The sequence below is a fragment of the Varroa jacobsoni genome, unplaced genomic scaffold (assembly GCF_002532875.2).
Source record: "Varroa jacobsoni isolate VJ856 unplaced genomic scaffold, vjacob_1.0 scaffold_1144, whole genome shotgun sequence".
NCBI classification, from domain to species: Eukaryota; Metazoa; Arthropoda; class Arachnida; order Mesostigmata; family Varroidae; genus Varroa; species Varroa jacobsoni.
The window spans coordinates 52,248-74,809 of NW_019214046.1; the positions used below are offsets into that span (position 1 = coordinate 52,248).

Sequence of the window (22,562 nt, forward strand, 5' to 3'; positions counted from 1 at the left end):
AAGATAATATAGAGTTGGCATGATATATTCCATGATTTATAGCTCACTATGTCTACTGCGTTTGCTATAACGAAACGGCATATAGGCGCACTACTTCCCTAAAATTGAAAATTTGTTTTAAGTTTGCCTTGCAACTCACAATCTTTGCAAGCCTTACAGTAATTTTTTTCCACTTCTAATCGTACTAGGTATATACTCCGATTAAAAGAACTAAACGAACTATTTAAAAAGTATTTTCTAACATATATATCTAAATAACAATCATACCTTATTGTTCAAATGCCAACTCAATGTGGGGCGTCAAGTTGGATTTTTATTTCATTGTTTACCTATACATTTATTAATATTATTACTATTATAAAGTTTTGTTTTTTTTATTATTTTTATGGATACTTTTTCTTCAAGAGCTCGATATTGCCTATCATTGGCTAGTTATCGGTATCCGTCGCAGAGTGATGGAATGGGTGCACATTCACAACGGCGATCATTAGGTCCGGCTTTGTTGAGCTGCCATCTGCTGCTGGGCTTGAACTATCTGCTGCGTGCTTTGTTCCACCTTTTCTAATCGCTGGTACCAACCCGAGAGAATTTCGCGAAGCTGCTCCCATTCATTCCTGCAATCAACATGGTAGCATTATTAATGAACCCTAATTAATGTAGGTGTCATCTAGTACAGATGTCTTATCTGAGGGAAAACAAAAGACTAAAACATAAAAAGTAACTGGTAGCACTTTTTTTTTGAACATGAAGAAAATCGCTTGTACGCAAGGCTACACAAAACTGAATAGCGTAAACGCCTCTATAGAGATTATATACAATAGTTATATCTAATTTATTGACAAAAAGTACTTTGCAAATGACCATTTACTTCTACATCCAAGATATTGTATCCGTTTATTAATTCACAAAAGCTATACACATTTATAGGCATCTTTCTTTTCATATATTTTTTTATACTATAACTTACTTCATGAAGCTTCGATGCATTGTACTGACAACAATGACTTTCTGATTTGGTTGGTTGACTTTAGCGGTGACCAGCTTAGTACGAAGGACGTTGATCGTGAATCCCTCAACATCATCGATTTCGACCTCGCGTTTGATGTCATCGAACGAAATCTCCTGATTCTTTTCTGCCAGGTACATGAATGTCAAATAGCGCATTTTCTCTACGTTCTTTTCATGATCTAGTCCAAGCTGCTCGACCACTTCTTTATGTTTTCGGTAGAATTCCCGATATTCGGACAGCTTGCCATAGACAAAGATTTTGAGAAGCTCGTTGATTGGCTGGTTCTCAAGAGCCTTAATTGGCTTTAGTGGTATTAAGTGGTCCATGAGATAGGTATTAGGATCGCTGATAGCGAACGCGATACATTTGATGGCGTCCTGATTTGCCTCCGCAGCGTCGTGATCCTGATACGTCGATAGCAGTTCCACCATAACGCGCAGTGGCATATCAGAAACGCTGGTAGAGCCCAAAGCCGAATGGATATTACGATACACTTGGCGTGCTTTGTCGACAGGACACCTAATCTCTTCTAGCCACTTCTTGGTCACCGATACATCCTGGAATACTTCAGGCACGGAGCCGACCTTGGCTAAGGGGACAAAGTGCATATAGCATACATCATACAAGATAAAGTTTTCGACATTAGTCAAATTCCAAGCTATCAGCAGAGCAAGAGTAAGCAGAGTTAATTGGAACTAATAATATTTCTTTGGATTTTGATATATTACTGGTTGATGAATTATATACAAATCGTTGCACAAAGGAGGAGAGCTTGATTTCACACAGTAAAAATTGCTAATGTAAATAGAATATAACCAAAACTGACATACACAGCTTTTTCTCAGTTACATGGTTATCTGTCAAATAAAAGAACTCACCGGCAACCCGGAGTAAAGAGCAGAAGACATCCACGCGGTTAGGGCAGTCATCAGCAAGCCCTTCATAAAAGTTATATAGAACGTTAAAGGCGACTCCTAGGTAGGGCTGAACTGTTGCGGACTCCAAGCGCTCACAAAAGAGCTTGTAGTCAGCTTCAATATTGTCAGTTTTGCAGACGAGAATAGAAACAAAACCTGTTCCATGAAAGAAGGACAAAACAAGACAAAACAAATATGAAGTGTAGTAAATATCTAAATGAAAAGACAAATTCCCATATATTTGTGCAGGGCTATTAAAATAAATGTCTATCTTGTCTCAGTTTTGTTTATCCAAACACGATCGATGGTTTATTCGAAAAAAACAACAACAACCATTATAAACTAAACAGTAACATTTAACCTTTCGACTCGACATCAACGGTTTCGATTACTTTGGAATTTCGGTGTTAAATCCGGAAGATTATTTAGCCGACATGGTGTTTCGCGCCTAAACGAGAGGCCATCTCCCTCATAAAATCAATGTTTCATAAAAACTCAGCCACATCCAGCTCTATCGTCTCTTTTTGGCAAATGCAAATAGATTCACTGAGATAAGTAGGATATCTTGTACATACTTCAGCATATAAGTCACGATACTAGGGTTAAAAGTAAGAAGTTAACTAATACACTAAACTTATTATAGGAGTACAGAATGCCTCCACCTGTCAGGTTCTACGTATAGACCTAAGCTTATGTTTCATGGTCTTCGACAGGCCGGATGAGCAAGTCCGCGCATGAATACGTAAGATGAAACCTAATTATAAATGGCTGTCTTATTATTATTATAATTATAGATAGCTGAGCCCAAGCTGATTGCTTCTCTACACGAAAACATCTAGAAACGTTTGTATTTAGAGACGGATAACATTTTTATAATCACATTTCCCTCACTAGATCACTAAAAACATAAACTTATGAGGAATAATGGAGTATAGAATGGAACAGCAAGTACTCTAATATGTCCTCCACCCAGCAGGAGGATTCCAGCTTGTCTGTGAAGGGCCCTCACCGTTAAGAACGGACTCGGCATCCTCCGGAGGCATCTTGAAGCAAACGTCACACACCCCGAGCAAGTCGCTGATTTCTGCATTGAGTTCTTTCGGCTTCTCTGAGATTGGTGCATTGAACTCGAGGAACATTTGGTGGATCTCACTGCACTGCTCATTAAACGTGAGCGGGATAAACATCGGCAAACTCATTGTGAGCACGCTGATATTGAGATGCTACACAACCTAATTTCACCCGATTAGCGGCAGCTTTCCGATCGAACACGACTCTAAGTTGGAAATAAGAATAAAGTAGATTTGCTGTCACCAATCTGGCAAATTTCACCGGCTTTTTCTGGAAGCCAGCGCACGTTTTGCTCTATCGATGCAAAATGGCCGATTATTTACATTGGGCAGACGACGCACGAACATTTAATAATCATCACCCAAGCACAGTTCACGATTGAACTCCTGCCATGGTCGAATGATTGTTCGAATGACTAGGAATCAATGAATTTTATTGACTGTAGTTAACTGTTTGTTAGTCGGCCAATTCAAAACAGTGAATCTTCTGCGTGCGGAGCGTGTGTGATTAGGAATGAAAAAACACTCGCTGGCGGACGCACTTTACGGACACAGTACGCAAAAGTTGCGCGCGAAAACGTAGGAGTATCAGGATGTGAGTAACAACATATAACTAAGATAAATCTGAAGCCGGAGGTGTTTTCCAGAAGGTATTAATATATATTGAACGAAAACCTGAATAATTTGAAGCAAAAATTGACCTTCATTTTATACCTACGTGAACCGCTGAAATGACTGTCAGAAGTTTTTTTTGGATAAAAAAAATCATTTTTCGACTGAACTCACGTCAAGCCAACACTAATATTGGAAGATAATTGATCTTTTTTAACATTGTCGGAATAACAGTAGATGATCAAAGTTAAAAGATAACAATAGTACATATCCTTAACATGACGAGATGCGAGATTAGGGGCAACATGAAATGCAAAAGTGCTCAACCGAAACCGAACAGGGTTCTAAAGTGATAGAATACAGGGTGATCAAATATATTCGCAGCGATAATACTTAAAAAAAAACTTTAACAAAGACCGACCACAGAACTCGATGCTGAGCTTTTGTACCAATTAGATTATAGACCCAAGCAGTATGGCCCACACAAGACGTTAACAGACCATTGTCTCTCGAACGAGAACAGATCGTGATTAACAGATATGAAGCTAGTCCCCGCATGAGGTCTGCGTACAAGGCGTAATCGTTTTTATTCGTGAAAGCGCTCGTCATAAATTACTAAGTGAAGGTAACGAAAGAAAAGAGTAACGCTTCAAATTATCTATTGTCTGATTATTTGATTTGAACTTGAAATTGTCATTGGATAATCTCAGTAAGCATTTTGCGTTTATTTAGCACGACGATGCCAACTCTCGTTTTTCTCGAGTTTTACTCAAGAGAAATGTAGTTAAATATAATTTTGCCTAGAAGCAGGAAACGTGTTTTCTTAATACCATGGAGTTATCTTCTATTTTCGGTCTCGTCTATTATGTTAGAGTATCGATATGCTAGATAAGCACTTCCAATAAATGGCGAAAGAAAAGCTCATGGTGACGCACCAGTTTTGGGAAGCATTCTCCAAGCAACTACCTATTTGTATTATTTAACGATTGCAAAACAAATTATGTCCACTTATAGGAAAGATAATCAATAACATTCCTTATGAAGTAACTAAAACTTGCTTCAGCCGCTGTGTAGCGTGTTGGAAAGATTTGCCTTAAACATCACATATCTTCGTATCCACTTTCCACAGCATTACCCCTTTCGGAGGCTACTATTTTCTCTTTGAAACTTTATGCATAATGATTAAAGAACCGATCACAGCATTCTATCATTCTCTTGATAATTTACGCAGCTCGTAGCAGACAGCAGATAACTGCAGAGACGAAGGGGAGGGCAGCTCACTCTCAACAACCATATGAGTGTAACCTTCGAATATGTAAGTAAGGAGTTACCTTGGGTAGCATGATCGAACTGACAGTCGCGACAACCTTTATTTTAATTTCCTTTTGCTAGAAACACACGAAGTTCTGTTCCTGGTACCGCGCTCTATGTGTGCTTCAAGCAAGGATGTGATCGCGCGTTGAAATTAGTTGGTACAAATAAGCTGTGTTCATATATTTTGACGTCGATCAAACGTAAGTATCCTTGATAAATAATACGACTTTATGTAAAGGAAGGAAGGAAGGAAGGAAGGAGGTATGTGAAGGAGGGAGAAAAAATAGGTAGCATTAAAGCTTGTGGAATACTAGGGGTACTGTTGCTTTCGCCCGAAATGTTACGTATCGTATAGATCTAATGAAATAATGTAATCAACATGAACATAAAATAAATTCGATGTTTAAATTTTGTTGGTTAATGACAGGAAAATATTAAACAGAAACGGCTAAGTATGACATTTTATTTGCTATTGTTCACGATATCAAAGTAGTCGCAAAGATTCATAATAAGAACGCGACAACCCAATAAAAGATAAATATATCTACTGGTTATGTAAGCGCTTTTGCTAGAGTAAACAGATATAGGGTGTGAGTATTGTAAAGCTGGAAAACAGATTCGACAGAATTGATAATGCAACGAACTTTGTAACCCATGTTGATTATTTCATAGAAGGAAAAAGTGCAATCCATATTATTAAAATTGGTTTTATGGATTTCATGTTGTGAAAGTAATTTTCTTTGGAAAAAAATTCATGAAAAAAGTGTAATAAATCTTCGATTTTCTTTCGTTTTCCAACGTCGTTTTTGGATCAGCTGAAAAGATGAGGTTGCCATTTGGAATAGCTACGACATTAGTTAGGCGTAGCTGGTGCAGTGCAGCAAACAGGCGCCCCATTAGCATTGCGGATGTTACTGCCCAGCTGCCGCCGGCTCGTGTGGGAGAAAATGTCCCCAGGAAATATCGTAAGTGACGGCAGAGAGAATCATTCATTCACCAATACGATCTAAACCATTTTTTTTTTATTTACTTGATGTTAAATGTTAACGAACGTAGATATTGAAAAATGGAAAACTGATCTGGCAACTGTATAAAGTAACAAATATTGCTCTGGTAATAATAGAAATAGGCATAATTAAAGAAAAAAAAAAACCCATTTAAAACGAAAACTATGTTTTCATTGCATATTATTCTCAATTAGACGAGTTGTCGAAATAAATTAAATTAGATGAAATTTCGTTCGTATTACATAGTCTCCGACGTTGAGACTAAAGGGACGTGGAATATCTTGCGGTGGCTGCTTCAAAAGGATAGCTTAGGACAGGATGTATTCCTGTTGGGACCCCCGGGATCCATAAGGCGTCGTATCGTCTTTGCCTACCTCGAGTATACGGGTCGAGAAGCTGAGTACGTCGCGTTGAGTGCGGACACTACAGATTCTGATCTGAAACAGTACCGTGAACTAAGTAGTAGCCAGGCTGGCTGGAGAGATCAGGTAATATATCACCCTTCAGATCTGGGCTGATTTTATACATAGGAAATAGAGGCTGAGAGTCAATTGCGGGTTAAATACGTTTAACCGTTCGTTAATCGTTGTGAAAAGAACCAAGCTTGTGCACAACAGCTATCTGGCCGTTCTAAATGATCCTATACGATTATCTTGTAAGGTTGAAATATATACTGATGTTAAGAATAGGCCTGGATTAATTTATTGGTACAAACTGAAGTAATAGGGAAGATAATTAGGGATAATGTACTTTATGGATGGTGGTCAATTTGCTAAAAGCGGAAGTTTATAGAATACAAAAAAAATACACGGATTAATCTCAAATTGCTGATGTAGAGTTTTGTGAAGTAATTTTCTCTTCCGGAGTTCCAAAATGGATGTGGTCCATAGCATTAACTTGAAAAAGGTAGATAAAAAGTTACATCGCATCCCACTATATTATTTGTTTCACAAATTTTACTTGTGAATGGAAAATCAGTCTTGAAGACTTCGACATCAACAAACATGTTTTTCTTGCAGGCGGCTGTTCGAGCAGCCACGAAAGGTCGCGTTCTTGTTCTTGATGGCGTCGAACGGGCAGAACGAAATCTGCTCCCGCTTATAAATAATCTTCTTGAGAATCGTGAAATGCACCTTGATGATGGTGGCTTTCTTTTACGTTCCGACAAATTTGATGCTCTTGCCAGTGAGGTATGAAGCACACAGATAACCACACACGTTCGTTTGTCTAACTGTCCATAAAAAAAAAGTTTATCAGGCTCTGTGATTTGCAAATCGTGAAAGCGGTATCGATGAAACATAACTAGACCTTGTATTTAATTTTGTAACATTCAACTGTCTTGAGAAGGTGCCGAAAGAAATCTCCTTTGTGCATATCTTATCATTTTTGATAAATAAATACAAGTTGCTAGTCAATCAATGACACTTGTTTTGAAGATAAATTTCTATGAGAGCATGCGCAAATAAGCGTAGCTTATTTGCATCCGAACTATAGATAGGCTACAGTATGTAATTTTACACAAACTCGAGACTGCCAAGATATGGAACTCAAGTAAGCAATTTTTTGTCTGCATCGTGTCACCAGGTTGGCTTAGAAAAATTATTGGATTGGGGTATGCGACGGGTTCATGAAGATTTTCGGGTTGTTGCCCTTGGTCTACCAGTCCCTCCATTTAAGGTTAGCAATTTTCTTACACTTTAGACTGTTCTTCAGTCAGACAGGATTGACACTATTCACAACACATTTGATAATAATGTCACATTTGGTGGTTTTGATTAATAGGGAAATACACTGGATCCTCCCTTTCGGTCACGTTTCCAGTGTAAAGCTCTCAAGTTTCCAGACTTCGACGACGCGTCTACTGAGCTCGGAGCTCTGGCTCCCTCCAGCAATACCAGTCAACAACTCAAACCGTTGCTCAATATCGTTTATACGATCAATACGCCGCAGTTACAAGAACTCGGTTTACCTTTCTTCTCATACGATTCTTGTCAGCGGATGGTCAAGCTCATGGTACGTAAATAAAACATACCTAAACACCAAGTTTATTCTGGTTAGCTTTAAATAGATCCCCCAAGACTGTTTTGATCCTTGCTTTTGTTATATTTGCATTGATTATCGGGGATATCATAATCTACGATAAGTGAAATAAACATATGGTTTAGAAATTTACGAACTATTATTAGGATAAAATATCATTTTGCCTGTTAATTGTTATCTCGCTTGTTGTTGTTGTTGTTGTTTTAGGAACTGAAGTTTTCCCTTTCAGAGGCCCTTGACATCGTCTACCCTTCGTTTCATTTGAGTGACGAGGCGCGAAAGTCTATCGCCGACATCGTAACTAAAGAGGATCGTTCCATAACGAAACGGCGAGGGTCCCGTTCAGTAATCGCTGGAAAGGCTTCGGAAATGTCTTGTTTTGCGATAGCGGATACACAAATTGCTCTGTCTAGAAAGCATAGCGATTCCACACCCCGTTTAGTGTTAACTCCATCGTTTACGTACGCCGCAGACACACTTTTAAAAGTGCTTTCTATCGGTTAGCTTTATATGATTTTCAAGTTGATTGAAAGTTATGTTTTGTTTAATCGAAAATATCTCTTGTTATTGGATATGGATTCTAAACGTAACACACTTGCATAAGCGTACAAGCGTTGTGAAGAAATTGTAGGTAAGGAATTCGTTTTAATACTGTCCAAAATTGATTACAGGCGACGTCTGTGTTATTGGACCGCGAGGTAGCGGTAAAAATACTTTGGCACGATTCGTAGCGGAACGCCTAGGATACAAGCCTAAATCAGTTCAACGAGTTGGTCTGTACAAAGATATGAGTGGAAGAGAACTCCTTCAGAGCCGACGGCTTGAGGATGGCACGACGATTTGGAGGTATGTCGCACGCAAACTATGTTCAAAGATACATGTACCTCTTATTCGTTGTGGGCTATATCATACACAAGTTCTCTCTGCGATAATGCCAACGTTGTTTAGTTGTTGCTTCCTTCTGTGGCTCGCTAAGAAATGCAGCTTTGTGAAACGAAGTTACCATCGACTTCAGTCAATTTGCTTAGTTTGTTCGGATACATTTCAGGGACTCACCGATCGTTAGTGCTGCCCTAGAAGGCAATTGTCTCATTTTGGATGGTATCGATGTGCTTGATCCAACGGTACTGAGCTCCCTTCAATGGTAAGTTGTTCTGTCGAGAGACCTTATGATCGGCTAGTTTATTAGCGTTACTTTTGCTCTGTTTATTGAGACTTTATACTTCGTAATGAATCAATAGATTTGAATATAAATAATATTTAAATGTTGCTATCGCTGCCAGGGATACTAGGTATTCATCGTGATGTCTTTTCTAAAGGACCGGTTAAATTTCAGTCTGATCTTTGAACGCGAGCTCTGGCTATCTGACGGTACAAAGTTATTGCGCCATGATCGCTGGGAAGCGATAGGCGCCACAGGAAACGCTCGTCCGGTCCATCCCAAGTTCAAAATAATCGCTCTGGCAGAGCCTCCTAAAGCGGATTCATTAGACAGAACCTGGCTGACATGTAAGTAGTTCTTCTGTTTATACATAGCTACGACCCAACCGAAGTAAAAAGGTAGTCTTAAGTAAGCTTCTTTAGATTCAGCTTTGTGTGCAGGTACATCTACCTTCAAAAGCCTCCTAGCCCATAGCAGCTACATATGCACCAGAGTCCACGCCAAAACCTTTAATGAATTGAGTCGATTAAATAATTGGTTGACCCATAATTACTGTTTGTTCTATGTCAACAATAACCCTATATTCTCACTGAATGGACCATCAGCCGAAGTAAGCAGTATGTTCATGACTCTCTATGTACCAACGTGTCCCGCTGAGGAAATGGCCAGCGTGATATCTGCTCTAGTTGGTAATGAGCCACCATCGGAATTGCTCAAGGCGGTTACGGCTCTCCGAAGTTCAACAGATGCAAGCCTTCGCTCATTGTCGGATTGTCTTAGCACGCGTCAGCTAATCCGGATCTGTCGTAAACTATCAGCATATCCTACTAATTCGTTGTACGAATTGTTGACTGAAGCTATGCTTATCAAGTAAGTCTTTAATAGACTTCGAATTTTTGGCTTGAAATTTGAATAACTTTAGGATAAGTTTGGTTACAGAAATACTTGTTCGATTTTTAATATTGCAGGGGACAGTCAATAGTATTTTATGTTTTATCTCACCTCTCGTTATGGCTGCCTGCTTTTTAATTGATGCCATTCTTGCACACGAATAAATGTGCCTTGTTGAACTCGTTTTCGGTAATGTGCGTATCATTTGATTTCGATTAGCATTCAGAAACATTTCTTGTAAATTACAAAAGGCCATGTAAGCGTGTTCACTCCCGTCATGTTGTCCGTTTAGCATCAAAACTGATCTAAGATGAAACTGCAGACGCAAGTAAACATGAAAACCCTTTCGAATTTAAATCGTAACCTACGCCTTTTTTTGTTATACTTCTCCTAAATCTAGATTTGCTCCTCAACTGACAAAGATGGCGTTTGACGAGAGCCTAAGCGCATGTGGAATTGAAAATTCTCACAATAAAACTAAGACGTTGGACACTAACAACCTTGACATAAAGGTTGACAGAACTACGGTGACCATTGGCGACGTTGTGATACCCAGAAGTCTCGAGCAGAAAGCTCCCGCTAAAATACCCAGTTAGTTCCACAAACGCCCTTAAAATAGGCTCTGTTCTTGCAGCAATATATTATGTTATAATCACAAATGCATTATGCGTGCAAAGTGTGAGGTTATTTGCTCGAGGCAAATAACAAATTGATCCGTAATATAATTTTATTAAACACTATCATTTGCTTATTCGTTTCCCGTATATAATGAAGCGAGATATAGATGGGGTTGTCTTTTCCAAAAAAACTAATGAAGATTTATTTGGAAATTTCCAGGTACTCTTTACTATAAAAATCCTCGACAATTGCAGCAGCTTTACCGCATCGCACAGGATTTGGTCCTTGGGGAGCATTTACTACTTGTTGGCAATCAGGGTGTTGGTAAGAACAAGATTATCGATCACCTTTTAGCTATGTGCAATCGTCCACGCGAATATATGCAGCTTCATAGGGATTCTACCATTGCGTCATTGTCCGTCCAACCACAGCTCATTGGTAAGCTTTAGTTTTAATCGTTCTTCTAAACGGAATGGTCTGTCTTACATTCATCAAGTCCAGTAGCCTAACACGAGATACTAAGAGATGAAAATGAAATCGCTCCGCTTATTTGTCTACGTAATTCTGAGCGTTTCTTGTTAAATGGTCACCTTCAACTTCTTGCTGCGATGCAAGGGTTTATCATTCGCTGTATCGAATTTGAGTGTTTCTGCATATTTTTCTCGGTTTTCTAGACGGTAGCGTTGTATATCAGGATTCTCCATTATTGAAGGCTTTAGTTGAGGGCCACGTTGCCGTGATTGACGAGGCGGACAAAGCCCCCGTTCAAGTGGTGCGCATGCTGCATTCTCTTTTGGCCCGAGGTGAAATGCAGATCTTGGACGGGCGACGAATCGTCTCTAAACCCAAGGAGCTCGCTGGGCCGCAGGAGATTGCTATGCACCCAAACTTTCAGGTGAAATCCAATTTAGGCTTGCTATGCATAGAACTGTAAGGCATAAACCAAAGAACAGTATGATTAGGTCAAGCTAGCTGGATCACTAGCTCATTTGACATTTGTCTATACAAAACTGGGTATGACGCTGATTGACATATCAACATATACAACCAATAGAAAGTGAAACAAATTGCTAGGAAACTGCTGCTAATGTCGAAGGTATGACAACAAAATAAAAACTTTGTGATATATTTAGGCAATTGTCTTGGCAAATCGGCCGGGCTTTCCATTCATGGGACACGACTTCTTCCCATTAATAGGAGACGCAATGGCTGTACATTCTATCGACGCGCCTGATGCCCCTTCCGAACGAGCTCTTCTAGCTAATTATGCGCCGAATCTTTCAGCCGAGCAACGCATTCAGCTTGTCGATCTATTTGCAGGTTAGTTTACTAATTGTTATGATACACGGGTACAAATTACGCTAAACAGGTTGATACCTGTGAGCTCGCCATACATTATTAGTTATCTATTTTTTCATAGTATGTCGTACGAGCAGGGTTAGTTTTTGATGCCTTCGAATGTACTAAAAATCACTGTAACCGTTTATTGAAAAGTCCATTACTATTATATGTAAGTATATTATTACGTGTAACATTGGAGCAAAAGCTGCTCTCAATAGTTGGACGAACTCTTTTTTCGTTCTCTGTACCGTTGCAGATCTTCGCGAGCTCTACGATTCTGGACAGATTAAATACCCGTTCTCCACACGAGAGTTAGTAAACGTCGCCCGCCACCTGTCTGCATTTCCGGCCGATGGAGCCCTGCAGGCTCTAGCAAACGTCCTCGATTTCGATTCGTACGAACCAAACGCAAGAAAACTCATCGGTGAGGTTATGCATCGGCACCGCTGATCCTTACACGCAAGGAATGCCGTTTAACATCAAAACATCAAACATCATCAAACATAACATGAAAGAAAAACATTCGGAGGCGCAAAAAAGCTAGCTGATTCTATTTCAATGGCCTTTGCCCTGTAACACATTCCTCACTTCGACAACAGGGAACCTTAAACGTAATCTCCTTGTCTCGGAACAATATGACTTTCAAACAAAAGTTTCCATTGTTCTGGCACAAGTTACTCTATACTATTAATGACGTGACTGCGAAGACTGCCGTACAGGTGTGAGGTTAAGGTAGATAATCATAGAGAGCGATCGATGCCGGCAAAGGTATACTAGAAGGCATATTTGCCATGAAAACGATGAGACCTAGAAATTGCAAATAATTCAAAATGTTTTGTAAGAACAAAGCCCTACGAGATGGGTTAGTTTTATGACTCATAGGTGCAATTATGAAATTTTCATATCGATATTCCAGAAGGCATAATAGAAATTAAGAACGCTTCTACGTCTAGTGTACACTTTTATAATAAAGAAACAGAAATGTAGAAAACGATTTCGGATTGTGTGAAAGTTCACCGTATTTGTAAAGACTCACCTGAAACCTTGCCTATTTTGATGTTTAATGATTTCTCAGAAGAAAGTAATACCTGACTTAATATTTATAGTTACAATTTGCTCAAATACCATTGATAAATCCATATGTAGATATGCCTAGTGCCTTTTTATATATACATATATCGTTAGAGGAACTACCTTAGCGAGTATAACGGTTTATTAGGCTGTAATGTTTGCGTATCACTTTAAATTCTAAATAAATGCGAATGGTTCCCTATACGAATTAATGAAGTGTTTTCATTTAGCTAAGTAAAGGTGTACGTTATGTTCTTTCTGTGCTTATGTTGTAGGGACTATTATTCGGAAGTACGGCATTCCATTCGATACGGACGCATCCAACATCTTCCTAGCCGAAACCCATGAACTAGGCCCATGGATAAATGTTACCAGCTTCAATATTAGCTGGAACAGGACCGACGATATTAATAAAAAACCTATAAAGTTTGTTGTAAGTGTAGACGACCATGGCGGGCAATAATATTTTCAGTATATTTTTTCTATTGATTACCTAATAGTGAGCGCTATTGAAGTGGGATTTTGACAAGATTTTTAGTTTCCATGTAAGTGACTACTCTGTTTGAAAATAATAGAAGAAAGATCTCGACGTAACCAAAACTGATCGATAAGATCTTCAGCGAGAACAAAAAAAGGAATTTGATTTTTTGTTGGATTGCCGCATCGCGATTTTAAATGTATTTTTTCAGCTTACTTTACCTTTCCTTGTTCATAACCGTTGGTCTGCTTTTTACCATGGGTTTGGTCAACAGGCATCCTGTATTGCAAATTTTTCGAAATAACAAAATTAAATGCTAGATTGAGTAAGAGGTGCGGCATATGCCGTGGGAGGCTCTCTTGCGCAGCTATTATTTATTTCTTTCATTTTTGTTTTACGTCCGGTATTAAACCGTTAGGTACTACTTTAAATGACACAACATAAGGCGTCTTCTTATTATATATATATCTATATATATATATATATATATATATATTATTAACCTAGATCACTAAATGTCCCTGAGTTTAGCAGGCAAATGCGTTACCCGTTGCACTATCACGAGAACGGTATTGTGCAGACGTTAATGAAATAATATTAAGATAATTAGCACAGTGGTCTCAGCCCACATGTTGACTATGTTTACGACTCATTTTTAAACTAAGTTAGAGTCAGGCTTGAATTGCGAACGTCGTTGGGATGTCAATCAAGGGCCGATACAAGCCCAGAAAGTCAAGTCAAGTCTTGTAACTTTTTGGACAGTGTGTTTCGTCCTCTACCGCCCTGTTAAGACTTACACTTTAAATCAACGGATAAACATTTTTATTAGCTTTGATATTGTTTCGTCAATCACCAGTTCGGAATATACGACCGTAAAGAAATACAAGTTCCGATTTTCTAAAACCTTTTTATAGATTTTTCTTTAGCTTGAATATGTTCATCGGCTACCTGAAACACTAAATTAAGACAGACATCAGGTACAAAAGACGATTTCAATATGAAGAGAACTTGTTTCACTTAATTCATATTTGAATTGAATTACAGGATCAGTTGTTTCTGAAGCAGGGCTCACGGATTCAAATGACTTCATCTTTTCCACGACTTGATCGCTTCACAGAACTCAGTCAACAGTTTCGAGTGCCATTTTCCCGAATTAAAGAGCTTCTCATCTCGGGTTCGTATTCAAAGTCTCCGTGTCGATTTCATACATTGCAAACCAAGCGTAATTACTTCACCATACTTGAGAATATACCTACAAACTTTTAACAATATGTATTGCCTTAAGTTCGTGCTGTTTTCATATGCACGTACGGTTCTTGCAGGGGGAACGCCTCACGTTATAAGTTTTGAGGGTCAGCCCATTGTGGGTACGTTAGATTTGAAATCCCGCGTGTGGAATGTGAAGAGCATACCACTTGCCTCTAAAGAGCTTCTTGCTTTTGGACTGCGAGACCCCGATCCGGGAAAATTCGCTCTTTTGGATCAGGTAGGTTGAATATTTTTCAGTATTATTGTACTAGGGTAAATTATTATTTAAGGGGAAAGAGTCCCTGGTAGGAATCCCATTGTGCTAGGGCGCGCATAATTTCTATAGAGATTATAACTTGAATGCAATATTAATAAAGAAATAGTAGACAAATAATAGGTAATTGCTAGCTTTTGACCGTTAGCATTTTGAAGAAATGGCTGAACTTCTCTATTAGACCATGTTAGTTGGCTGAGATATTTTATGTAATTCGATAAATATGAAATATTTATCGGCCGCTGAACTACTAGTATTTATTCCGCTTGCACACTGGCTTATACGATTTGGAAAAAGTTTATAGGCAAAAATAGCCATGTTTAGATTGCATTTTTTGCATACGTTTTATGCATTGGGAATTGGTAACTATTAGCAATTACTAACGACGTTGTTAATTTTCCTCGCCATTTTCAGTCGCAGGAAAACTTATACATGACAAACTTGAGTCAAAATGTGATCAACTTATCAAATGTTCCGTCTGGCAAGATCCTACACCGAGGTTTTAACCGACTCATTATTAAAACCAAACCGTAAGTACAGATCGCATGCTCACGTTGCTTTTTTATGATCTAGAGTGCGTTTGCAGAATGTTATTGCCAAAACAACCCGTAGGGTCCAAAATGTAATTATATACTCGTATGCAATGGACTGTTGTTTGAAAAAAATAGCTTGGGTCACGTTTTACTCGCACAATTTAAACCATGCACGAAGACGCCCGTTAAAATGCCGAGCCGTATTTCGTTATTTTTGCTGCGGTTTACTTTGTCTTTAGAAATGAAGTGGTCGTAATGCCGCTCAAATATCCAATGAGTTTTTATTGGTCGCTAACGCTAAACGAAAGCGTGAGTTGTGCTGTGCCATTCGGCTCTGATCAACTTATTTTACTTAATAAGAGTCTGCTTTACGACCTCGAGAAAAACCGCGTGAGCTTCGCCAGTCTACCAAATGGACTGAAGTTCCTCGACCATGACATCTTTAATTCTGACCTTCACATTATTGGTAAGCGATGGGCCCCTTTAGCCTTTCCTTCGTTTATTTAGCGTATTATTACGTACATTTTCCTCACTTTTTATGGTTACAAGGAGATAGGCTAAATGTTGTATGATGATAATCCTATGTAACATGTATGCGCAGTACGAATGTGAGCGCATCTCGTCATTGTCTGTTGTTTTGCGTGTTTTCGTTAGGTCAAGTGAGACTATCAGATGACCAAGCGACATTGTCAGCCGTATATAGACCGAAGTTCGAGTCTTGTGAGGAGGCAGTGGCTCTGGGTGCCGGAATGACCGCGGCCACCATGAGTGGGCCCCCTTATGGTCTCGAATACATCAAACTGCAAGCGAACAGAGTGTCTCGCTTGCCACTGAATCAGAAGAATAGCTTTTTGAGGGCATGCGATACCATCCCAGGACGACTGTACAGCCTCGAACAGACTCGACAAGGCTGGCATCTTAACACGTATACACTCGGTTAGATATCGGAATAGAGTTTCCTGAATGTATGGGTCGCCAATACCGGAAAGCGGAGAAGTGGCTTTTTTTTTACACAGTATATTAAGTTGCGGTTTTTTCAATGACATTGTGTTGGATTTTCTCAAAAGGAGAGTAAATTGTTGAAAAATAAACTAAATAGAAAGAACTAAAATAATATGTAAATTCAGAAAAATCAGGTCGTTAAATCTACGATGTTACACTCACTAATATATTTCGTGCATTCACGAAATAGCAACCGCTGAGCTTGGACGTGAACTCGAGGACTGGCAGAGAACGCTGGGTTCAAATCCTCGCCACGAACCGAAAGGACCCAAGCATGGCAGAACGGACAACGAAGAACATCATGGGGGCAACACATGGGCCGGCGGCACTGGAGGGTCAGACACAGCTGGTCTTGGTGGAGTCGGCGGTCCTTACCGCCTCGATAAGGGCTTCGACGTCCATCAAGTACGTCCCTATGGTTTTCTGTTCGCTTAAAAAGAAGCGCATCTTGCAAAAAAAGTTTCTGTTGTAAACGATTGCCAAATAGACGTGATTCTAATTATATTGCGGTTCCTACCAGCGAACTAGTCTAATGATAAAATAGAAGAAAATTCCAGTCCAATTCAAGCTAACCTTATAAAACGAAAAATCTTTTTATAGTGGGTAGTTGGACAGAGACATAATAGGGCCCTTTGAGTTCTCATGCGAGGCCCCTTGAGCACTGGCCTTTGAGTCGTGATGTAAGGCGCAAGTTATCCTTGCCATCAGAAGGGTTCCGTGTATGTAATGGTCAGTGTTTTCTAACGCCTAATGGATTACTGTTTCGAATTGCAAGGTTTCGGATGAGATCAAAGGGACGGTGCCTCGCCATATCAAGGAGCAGGCAAAACAAATAGCTCGAGAAGCGCTGGAGCGCAGGCTAAAGGAGATAAACATGTCTGACTCCGAGCACAATGTTTACCGGTAAATTAATTTGGCTTACTTCATATTTAGTTGTTCAATAAGAAATATGACACAGTAGATGTTTCAGTTTTTTTTTTTGTCAAAAACTTAGTTCCTATATTTCCTATATCAGCCAAAATATGCACTATTATTTTCGATGGTCTTTTGCCATTTGTGTGATAATTTACCCACTCCGTTGCTACGAGGGTCAACGAAAAGAAATTTCGACAACACGTTGAAATTAAATTTTTTATTATTCCTCCTCGATTTGTTGATAGTACATTTCAGCCGCAATCATCGGATCAAAACTCATGAAACTGTAGTTAAACTCACGCGTATTAGATTATCAAAGAGACATAAACCTTTGCAGCTGGTTGGTCGGATTGGGATGATGCTCCGCCAACTTAGTTACACTGATCTATTTATGTAACAATCTGAGATAATTGTGAAAGACACATTCTTTCTCGGAGGCCAGATTTCGACGCGAACATGGGGCTCCATTATAACGTGAGAGTAAGACGAAGTATCTCCACAACTGCGTTTGATTTTTGTTCAAATCACAAAGTATCCATTTGTCTAATATTTTTTATGTCATTAGTTTGAACAGGTCTTCTATTTTTACCTGAGTGCTAATATTTGTGCACTTTAAGATGGGTTAATTTCTATTAGAGCTCTCAGATCTTCGTTATTTACTTTTGCAGAAGTCTTTAACGAGATTCATTTTTGGAATTCGAAATTTTCCTTTCCGAAGATTATTGAACGATGTACTAATATTATAACCTTTACTGTATAGAGGGCCAATGCGGTAAACTGTCTTTACCACTGCAGCTTCAAGATAGATGAAGCTGATATTCGTAAACCGTTTGAAATTTCTGATCTTTAATGGTTTGTTACAACCCGCCTGCTAAAAGCCGGCGTGTTAACATTTGTTTGTAATTTGTAAAAAATTAAGCGCGTCTCTATCGCAAAAATAAGTATCGTAAAATGTCGTACCGTTACAAGATAGCGCTCTCGTGCAAGGTGAAATTAAGCTTTGACACGTTTAACAGCAAATCATTGTAAGAAAAAATCTATTAAACAACTATTTTTTTTAAATTTCAGGTGCTTTATTTGTTTCAAAAGCACATTTAGGATTTTAAATAGTTTCTATTAGTTCTTCATAGAGCATTACTGTTAGGAAAAATTTACGCGAAGATTTTGTCCGATACACATAGCAGCCATCGGAACCCACCGGTGGAGTGTTGCATAATTGTATAATTACGCGGGTAAACTCGCTCTTCTGAGTTCACTTGACTTTATAAGCCAAATCAAGTGAATGCAAAACTAAACTCTACCGTTTCCAATGTTGTTACTTTAGAGACTATTTGGAATCGGTGAAGACATCGTCACAGACTTTACGCGTTATTCTTGAAGGTCTCGAGGGTAAACGACGCGAACGCGAATGGGTACGCCATCGCAGTGAGGGTGACATCGATGAAGTCAAACTTGTCGAAGCTGCTGCGGGCGAAAACAATGTTTTCAAACGCCGAATGTCGCCTCAAGATTTTAGCCGAGGGATACAGGTAAGGTAGAAAATAGCTTTTCTGTAGCAAAACGAACTTTGTTATAACGCTAACTTTCTGACGCTGGCAAAGACACTCAGGTGATTTACCGTTGTTTCGTCGATATATCTACAATAATGATCATCATTAATAAATCTATTGACAAGTTATATAGATGTAATGATTCCAGAAGGAGAATGCGCTGGTACGTTGGTAGGGCAAGTCCTACAACGACTTCTCATTGCAATTCGGGCGTAACTGTACGATATGTGCCTTCTATGATGTTGTATGGATATCTATGATTACACAACAAATCTGTCTTTAGCACTTAGATACGAATAGATAATACTTTATAATAGGAAAAGCCGAAACGGTTAAGTCTGCTTGTCGACGTTAGCGGATCAATGTATCGTTTTAATGGCTACGATGGACGACTGCAGCGAGAAATGGAGGCCGTAATCCTGCTTATGGATGCTCTTCATGGATTTCAACATAAGATACAGGTTGGCATTTTTAGCGTTCTACACAATTTATAGCCAAACTACATAGGCATCGTAACTGTTACAAATGTCCTTGCAGTAAATTAAACCTCTAGCAATAACGGACATTAATAAAGGCAGATAGCTGCATAGTGATGCCATGACTGTTTCCTTTTTTTTTACTTTATCCTACGACATGCATTCCTTTGAAAAATTGTTTGTCCAGTACGAGATTCGTGGACACAGCGGTGAAGCGTCTAATATTCCGCTGGTAAAAAGCGGTGAGCCGCCAGCAGACGAACGTGGACGACTCGAGGTTCTAAAAAAGATGTACGTGCACGCCCAGTATTGTCTCTCGGGCGATTTCACGTTGCAGGTATTATTTACGGCCTTAACATAGAACAATGTGGCTCATTATAGATTCACGGTTGTGTAAATGTGACCTCAATCTTTTTTACACACAGAACATAGTGGGCCTCAGTATATATGGCCACGTGCACACGATATTACAACATTTATGACAAATCAATGTCAAAATTAGCGCTATACGAATAATTGACTTTTTATACAACCCTTGTTCGATCGGTTAGTTGTTTTTGCTTCAGGTCTACTTAGATCGGAGTTAATGTCCGGGGTAACGTGTCCCGTTTTATTTGAATAGCCGATAGTTGAGGTTGTAGCAATCTCTCGCGGCGGCTGCAGTTATCATTAAGGTAGGCAGGAAAGAAGTAATAAAGCAAATAAGACTAAAAGACTCATTCACAGTATCGTTTATATATTAATTAATAGGCAGTGCAGCAAGCTGTCGCCGAGATGAGTAACTGTGACGACTTCGATGAGAACTGCGTGATTCTGCTTAGTGATGCTAACCTCGAGCGTTACGGGATTTCTGCCCGGCTATTGGCAAAGGCAATGACGGCACGTCAACCGCTTGTTCAAGTCTATGCCGTTCTTATAGGGTCTCTCGGTGCCCAGGCTCACGCGTAAGTGACACTCGTTCAAAGCAGGCCATATCTAATAAAACTATAGATCACTGCTTAATCCAGTAAATGGCCTGGTGCGGTACCTATTAGTTATTTCATTAAATGAAGCGACAATGAGATGAATACGCACTTATTAAGTGTTACTGTTGTATCGTTTTCCTTTTGTTCTGCTTTTTTTTTTGGTCGGAAAAAAAGGTATAGAAATTTCTATATGATTCCGGTTCTTTTTTACTGGCACTAGTAATATTAATTGATGCTAGTGCCAGTGCTACTCTTGTGAGCTTAACGATTTGTATTCATTTTCACTGCATCTGTTAAATGTATTGTCTTGTTTGCAGACTGAAAAGAGAGCTACCACCCGGCCATGGATTTATTTGTATGGAAACAAGGGAGCTGCCGCAGATCATCAAACAAATTTTTACAGCAAAGCTCATCTCGTAATCGTGTTAGCATGAACCGCTTTACATTCCTATTCCATATACTTCATGTAAACATATGGGAAATTATCTTTATGTAAAACGCAAGGAACGTTTTAACAGAAGTACAAGTAGTGTTCGGAGCAACGAATGGGAAAAAATAAAAATGAATCGTTATGAACTCGATGGAGATTTATGAATGTTAACTGCATTAGTATCCTTGATGAGGCTGTCAATGTCGTCACTAGAAATTTCCCATTAGTTTGTAGCATTTACTTCCAACCCGTTAAACGTCCCTAATCTCATACGCCAGTGTTTCTTCTTGTGCTATATGTACGTGTTGTTGTAGTGGGTAATGGAGGTAAATGTTGCCTCTGTTTCATCTTAGAGCGAATTCCCGTTTTTGTTTTTGATAAAAACACATTACGAATTTCGAGCGCGTAAAAGTTTAATGCTTAGGCAAAAAAAGGGCAGTAAATTGCCCCGGAAGTTAAATGTCGCTTCATTATATTGCAGAAAGGCTGTGAACGAACCTAGGTTACGAACTCTGCCTAGTTTGCAACAGCAGTTGGGAAACCTTGAGAATGCCTTATTGAGCTAACAAATTGGGAAGCCGATGTTGCTCCCGCGTAATCGTATTTAGTAGGGCATAGTGAAGTTGCTCGTGTACTCTGTACGACTCGCATTTCATTGAGCGGACCTGTCGAACGATGGGTAGCAACGGGTATTAACATCTAACACATACATAGGTATATAATGCAAACGCGACCCTTATTTCCATGTCTGTGCTATAACTTTTGTTTCGCCTCTTTACAACTCTTTGAAATAGGCCTCAATATTTTTATATGGCTTGCTGATCAAGGCCTGAACAAAAAAAAAAAAAGAAGAAAAAACAAATAATTCGCTCTTCAAAAGCAGAATAAACGAGATCATTGGTTTCAACTTATTGCATAACTGATTCTATCGATTGGTAAAACGTTCCTTTTTAAAAGTTGCTTTATTTTTTATTAATCGCTAACTAATTAGGGTTAAGCTATCGATTCGATTTACAAAGTTGATTGTTACGCTAGGTAATTACTTAGTTGTGTCACAGTTTTTTGTACGACTCGATTAGAAATAAACTTTAAAGAGAGATCTTCGTTTACCTGTTGAAAATTCACTCTATAGTAATATTTAATAGAACACTGATTACCGCTGTACCCTACTCCGTGATGCCGCTATCTTTGTCAGACGTTCTAGCCACTATATCCGCGCATTTCCGGTAGATTGTAAGTTGATCACGAACCATAGCAGAATATGAAAAGTATAATTCTTCTATTCTGTTCTTGTAGCGCGCATATTCACCGTAAATATCACCTTCTGGACCTGTAACTCTTTATTCAGACACGTCAAGGTCAAACGTGTGTGTACACATAAATGGAAAATGTCTGGCAATGGAGCTAGGCTAAATTGAGCTTCGCACGTCTGCTGGATTAACTGGACATTTTAAATCAATTAAAAAATAAATGATCTAATTTCGGTCTTCGTCAGTGGTAGGGTTAAGCGATATCAATCTCGATGATGGAAACATTGTAAAAACTGTTACTCTAAAGTACACATTTACCAGGTCCCGTATGACCATGATGTTGTCGGTGTCTTTAGGTAACGCTCTACTGTTGTTGTTTGTACCGTTTA

The 22,562-nt window shown here is 39.1% G+C and overlaps 2 protein-coding genes and 1 long non-coding RNA gene across 7 annotated transcripts; 1 reads left to right on the forward strand and 2 right to left on the reverse strand.

The window, feature by feature from the left end:
- Positions 1 to 268: 268 nt before the first annotated feature.
- Positions 269 to 4,833, reverse strand: eIF3m (eukaryotic translation initiation factor 3 subunit m). 2 transcript variants are annotated; one of them, XM_022845057.2, is made up of 5 exons: positions 4,667 to 4,833; positions 2,936 to 3,083; positions 1,888 to 2,082; positions 968 to 1,598; positions 269 to 614 (listed from the first exon to the last, which is right to left on the reverse strand). In XM_022845057.2, the coding sequence occupies exons 2-5, from the start codon at positions 3,063 to 3,065 to the stop codon at positions 488 to 490; spliced, it is 1,083 nt and encodes a 360-aa protein (XP_022700792.1). In that variant the 5' UTR covers positions 3,066 to 3,083; positions 4,667 to 4,833; the 3' UTR covers positions 269 to 487. The 2 variants fall into 2 exon arrangements, with proteins under 2 accessions (XP_022700792.1, XP_022700791.1); XM_022845056.2 differs by lacking the exon at positions 4,667 to 4,833 and having other exon boundaries at positions 2,936 to 3,272.
- On the forward strand, positions 3,420 to 21,078 carry c12.2 (von Willebrand factor A domain-containing protein c12.2). Of its 4 annotated transcripts, XM_022845053.2 has the most exons (30): positions 3,420 to 3,591; positions 5,001 to 5,122; positions 5,738 to 5,887; positions 6,176 to 6,417; positions 6,949 to 7,119; positions 7,514 to 7,606; positions 7,712 to 7,942; positions 8,177 to 8,468; positions 8,641 to 8,815; positions 9,018 to 9,113; positions 9,306 to 9,478; positions 9,737 to 10,001; positions 10,423 to 10,613; positions 10,860 to 11,078; positions 11,315 to 11,535; positions 11,774 to 11,960; positions 12,238 to 12,405; positions 13,328 to 13,485; positions 14,575 to 14,704; positions 14,853 to 15,016; positions 15,467 to 15,582; positions 15,825 to 16,051; positions 16,240 to 16,521; positions 16,778 to 16,992; positions 17,363 to 17,490; positions 18,827 to 19,031; positions 19,370 to 19,513; positions 19,716 to 19,865; positions 20,279 to 20,472; positions 20,811 to 21,078. In XM_022845053.2, exons 3-30 carry the CDS (start codon positions 5,746 to 5,748, stop codon positions 20,911 to 20,913), a joined length of 5,082 nt encoding a protein of 1,693 aa, XP_022700788.1. In that variant the 5' UTR covers positions 3,420 to 3,591; positions 5,001 to 5,122; positions 5,738 to 5,745; the 3' UTR covers positions 20,914 to 21,078. The 4 variants fall into 4 exon arrangements, with proteins under 4 accessions (XP_022700788.1, XP_022700790.1, XP_086827313.1 ...); XM_086971187.1 differs by lacking the exon at positions 3,420 to 3,591 and having other exon boundaries at positions 4,934 to 5,122; XM_022845054.2 differs by lacking the exon at positions 3,420 to 3,591 and having other exon boundaries at positions 4,934 to 5,122; positions 7,751 to 7,942.
- Positions 11,477 to 22,543, reverse strand: LOC111267075 (uncharacterized). The gene is made up of 3 exons (XR_002684396.2): positions 22,492 to 22,543; positions 22,081 to 22,261; positions 11,477 to 11,568 (listed from the first exon to the last, which is right to left on the reverse strand). It is a non-coding gene; the product is annotated as an uncharacterized LOC111267075 (long non-coding RNA).
- Between the last annotated feature and the right edge of the window lie 19 nt (positions 22,544 to 22,562).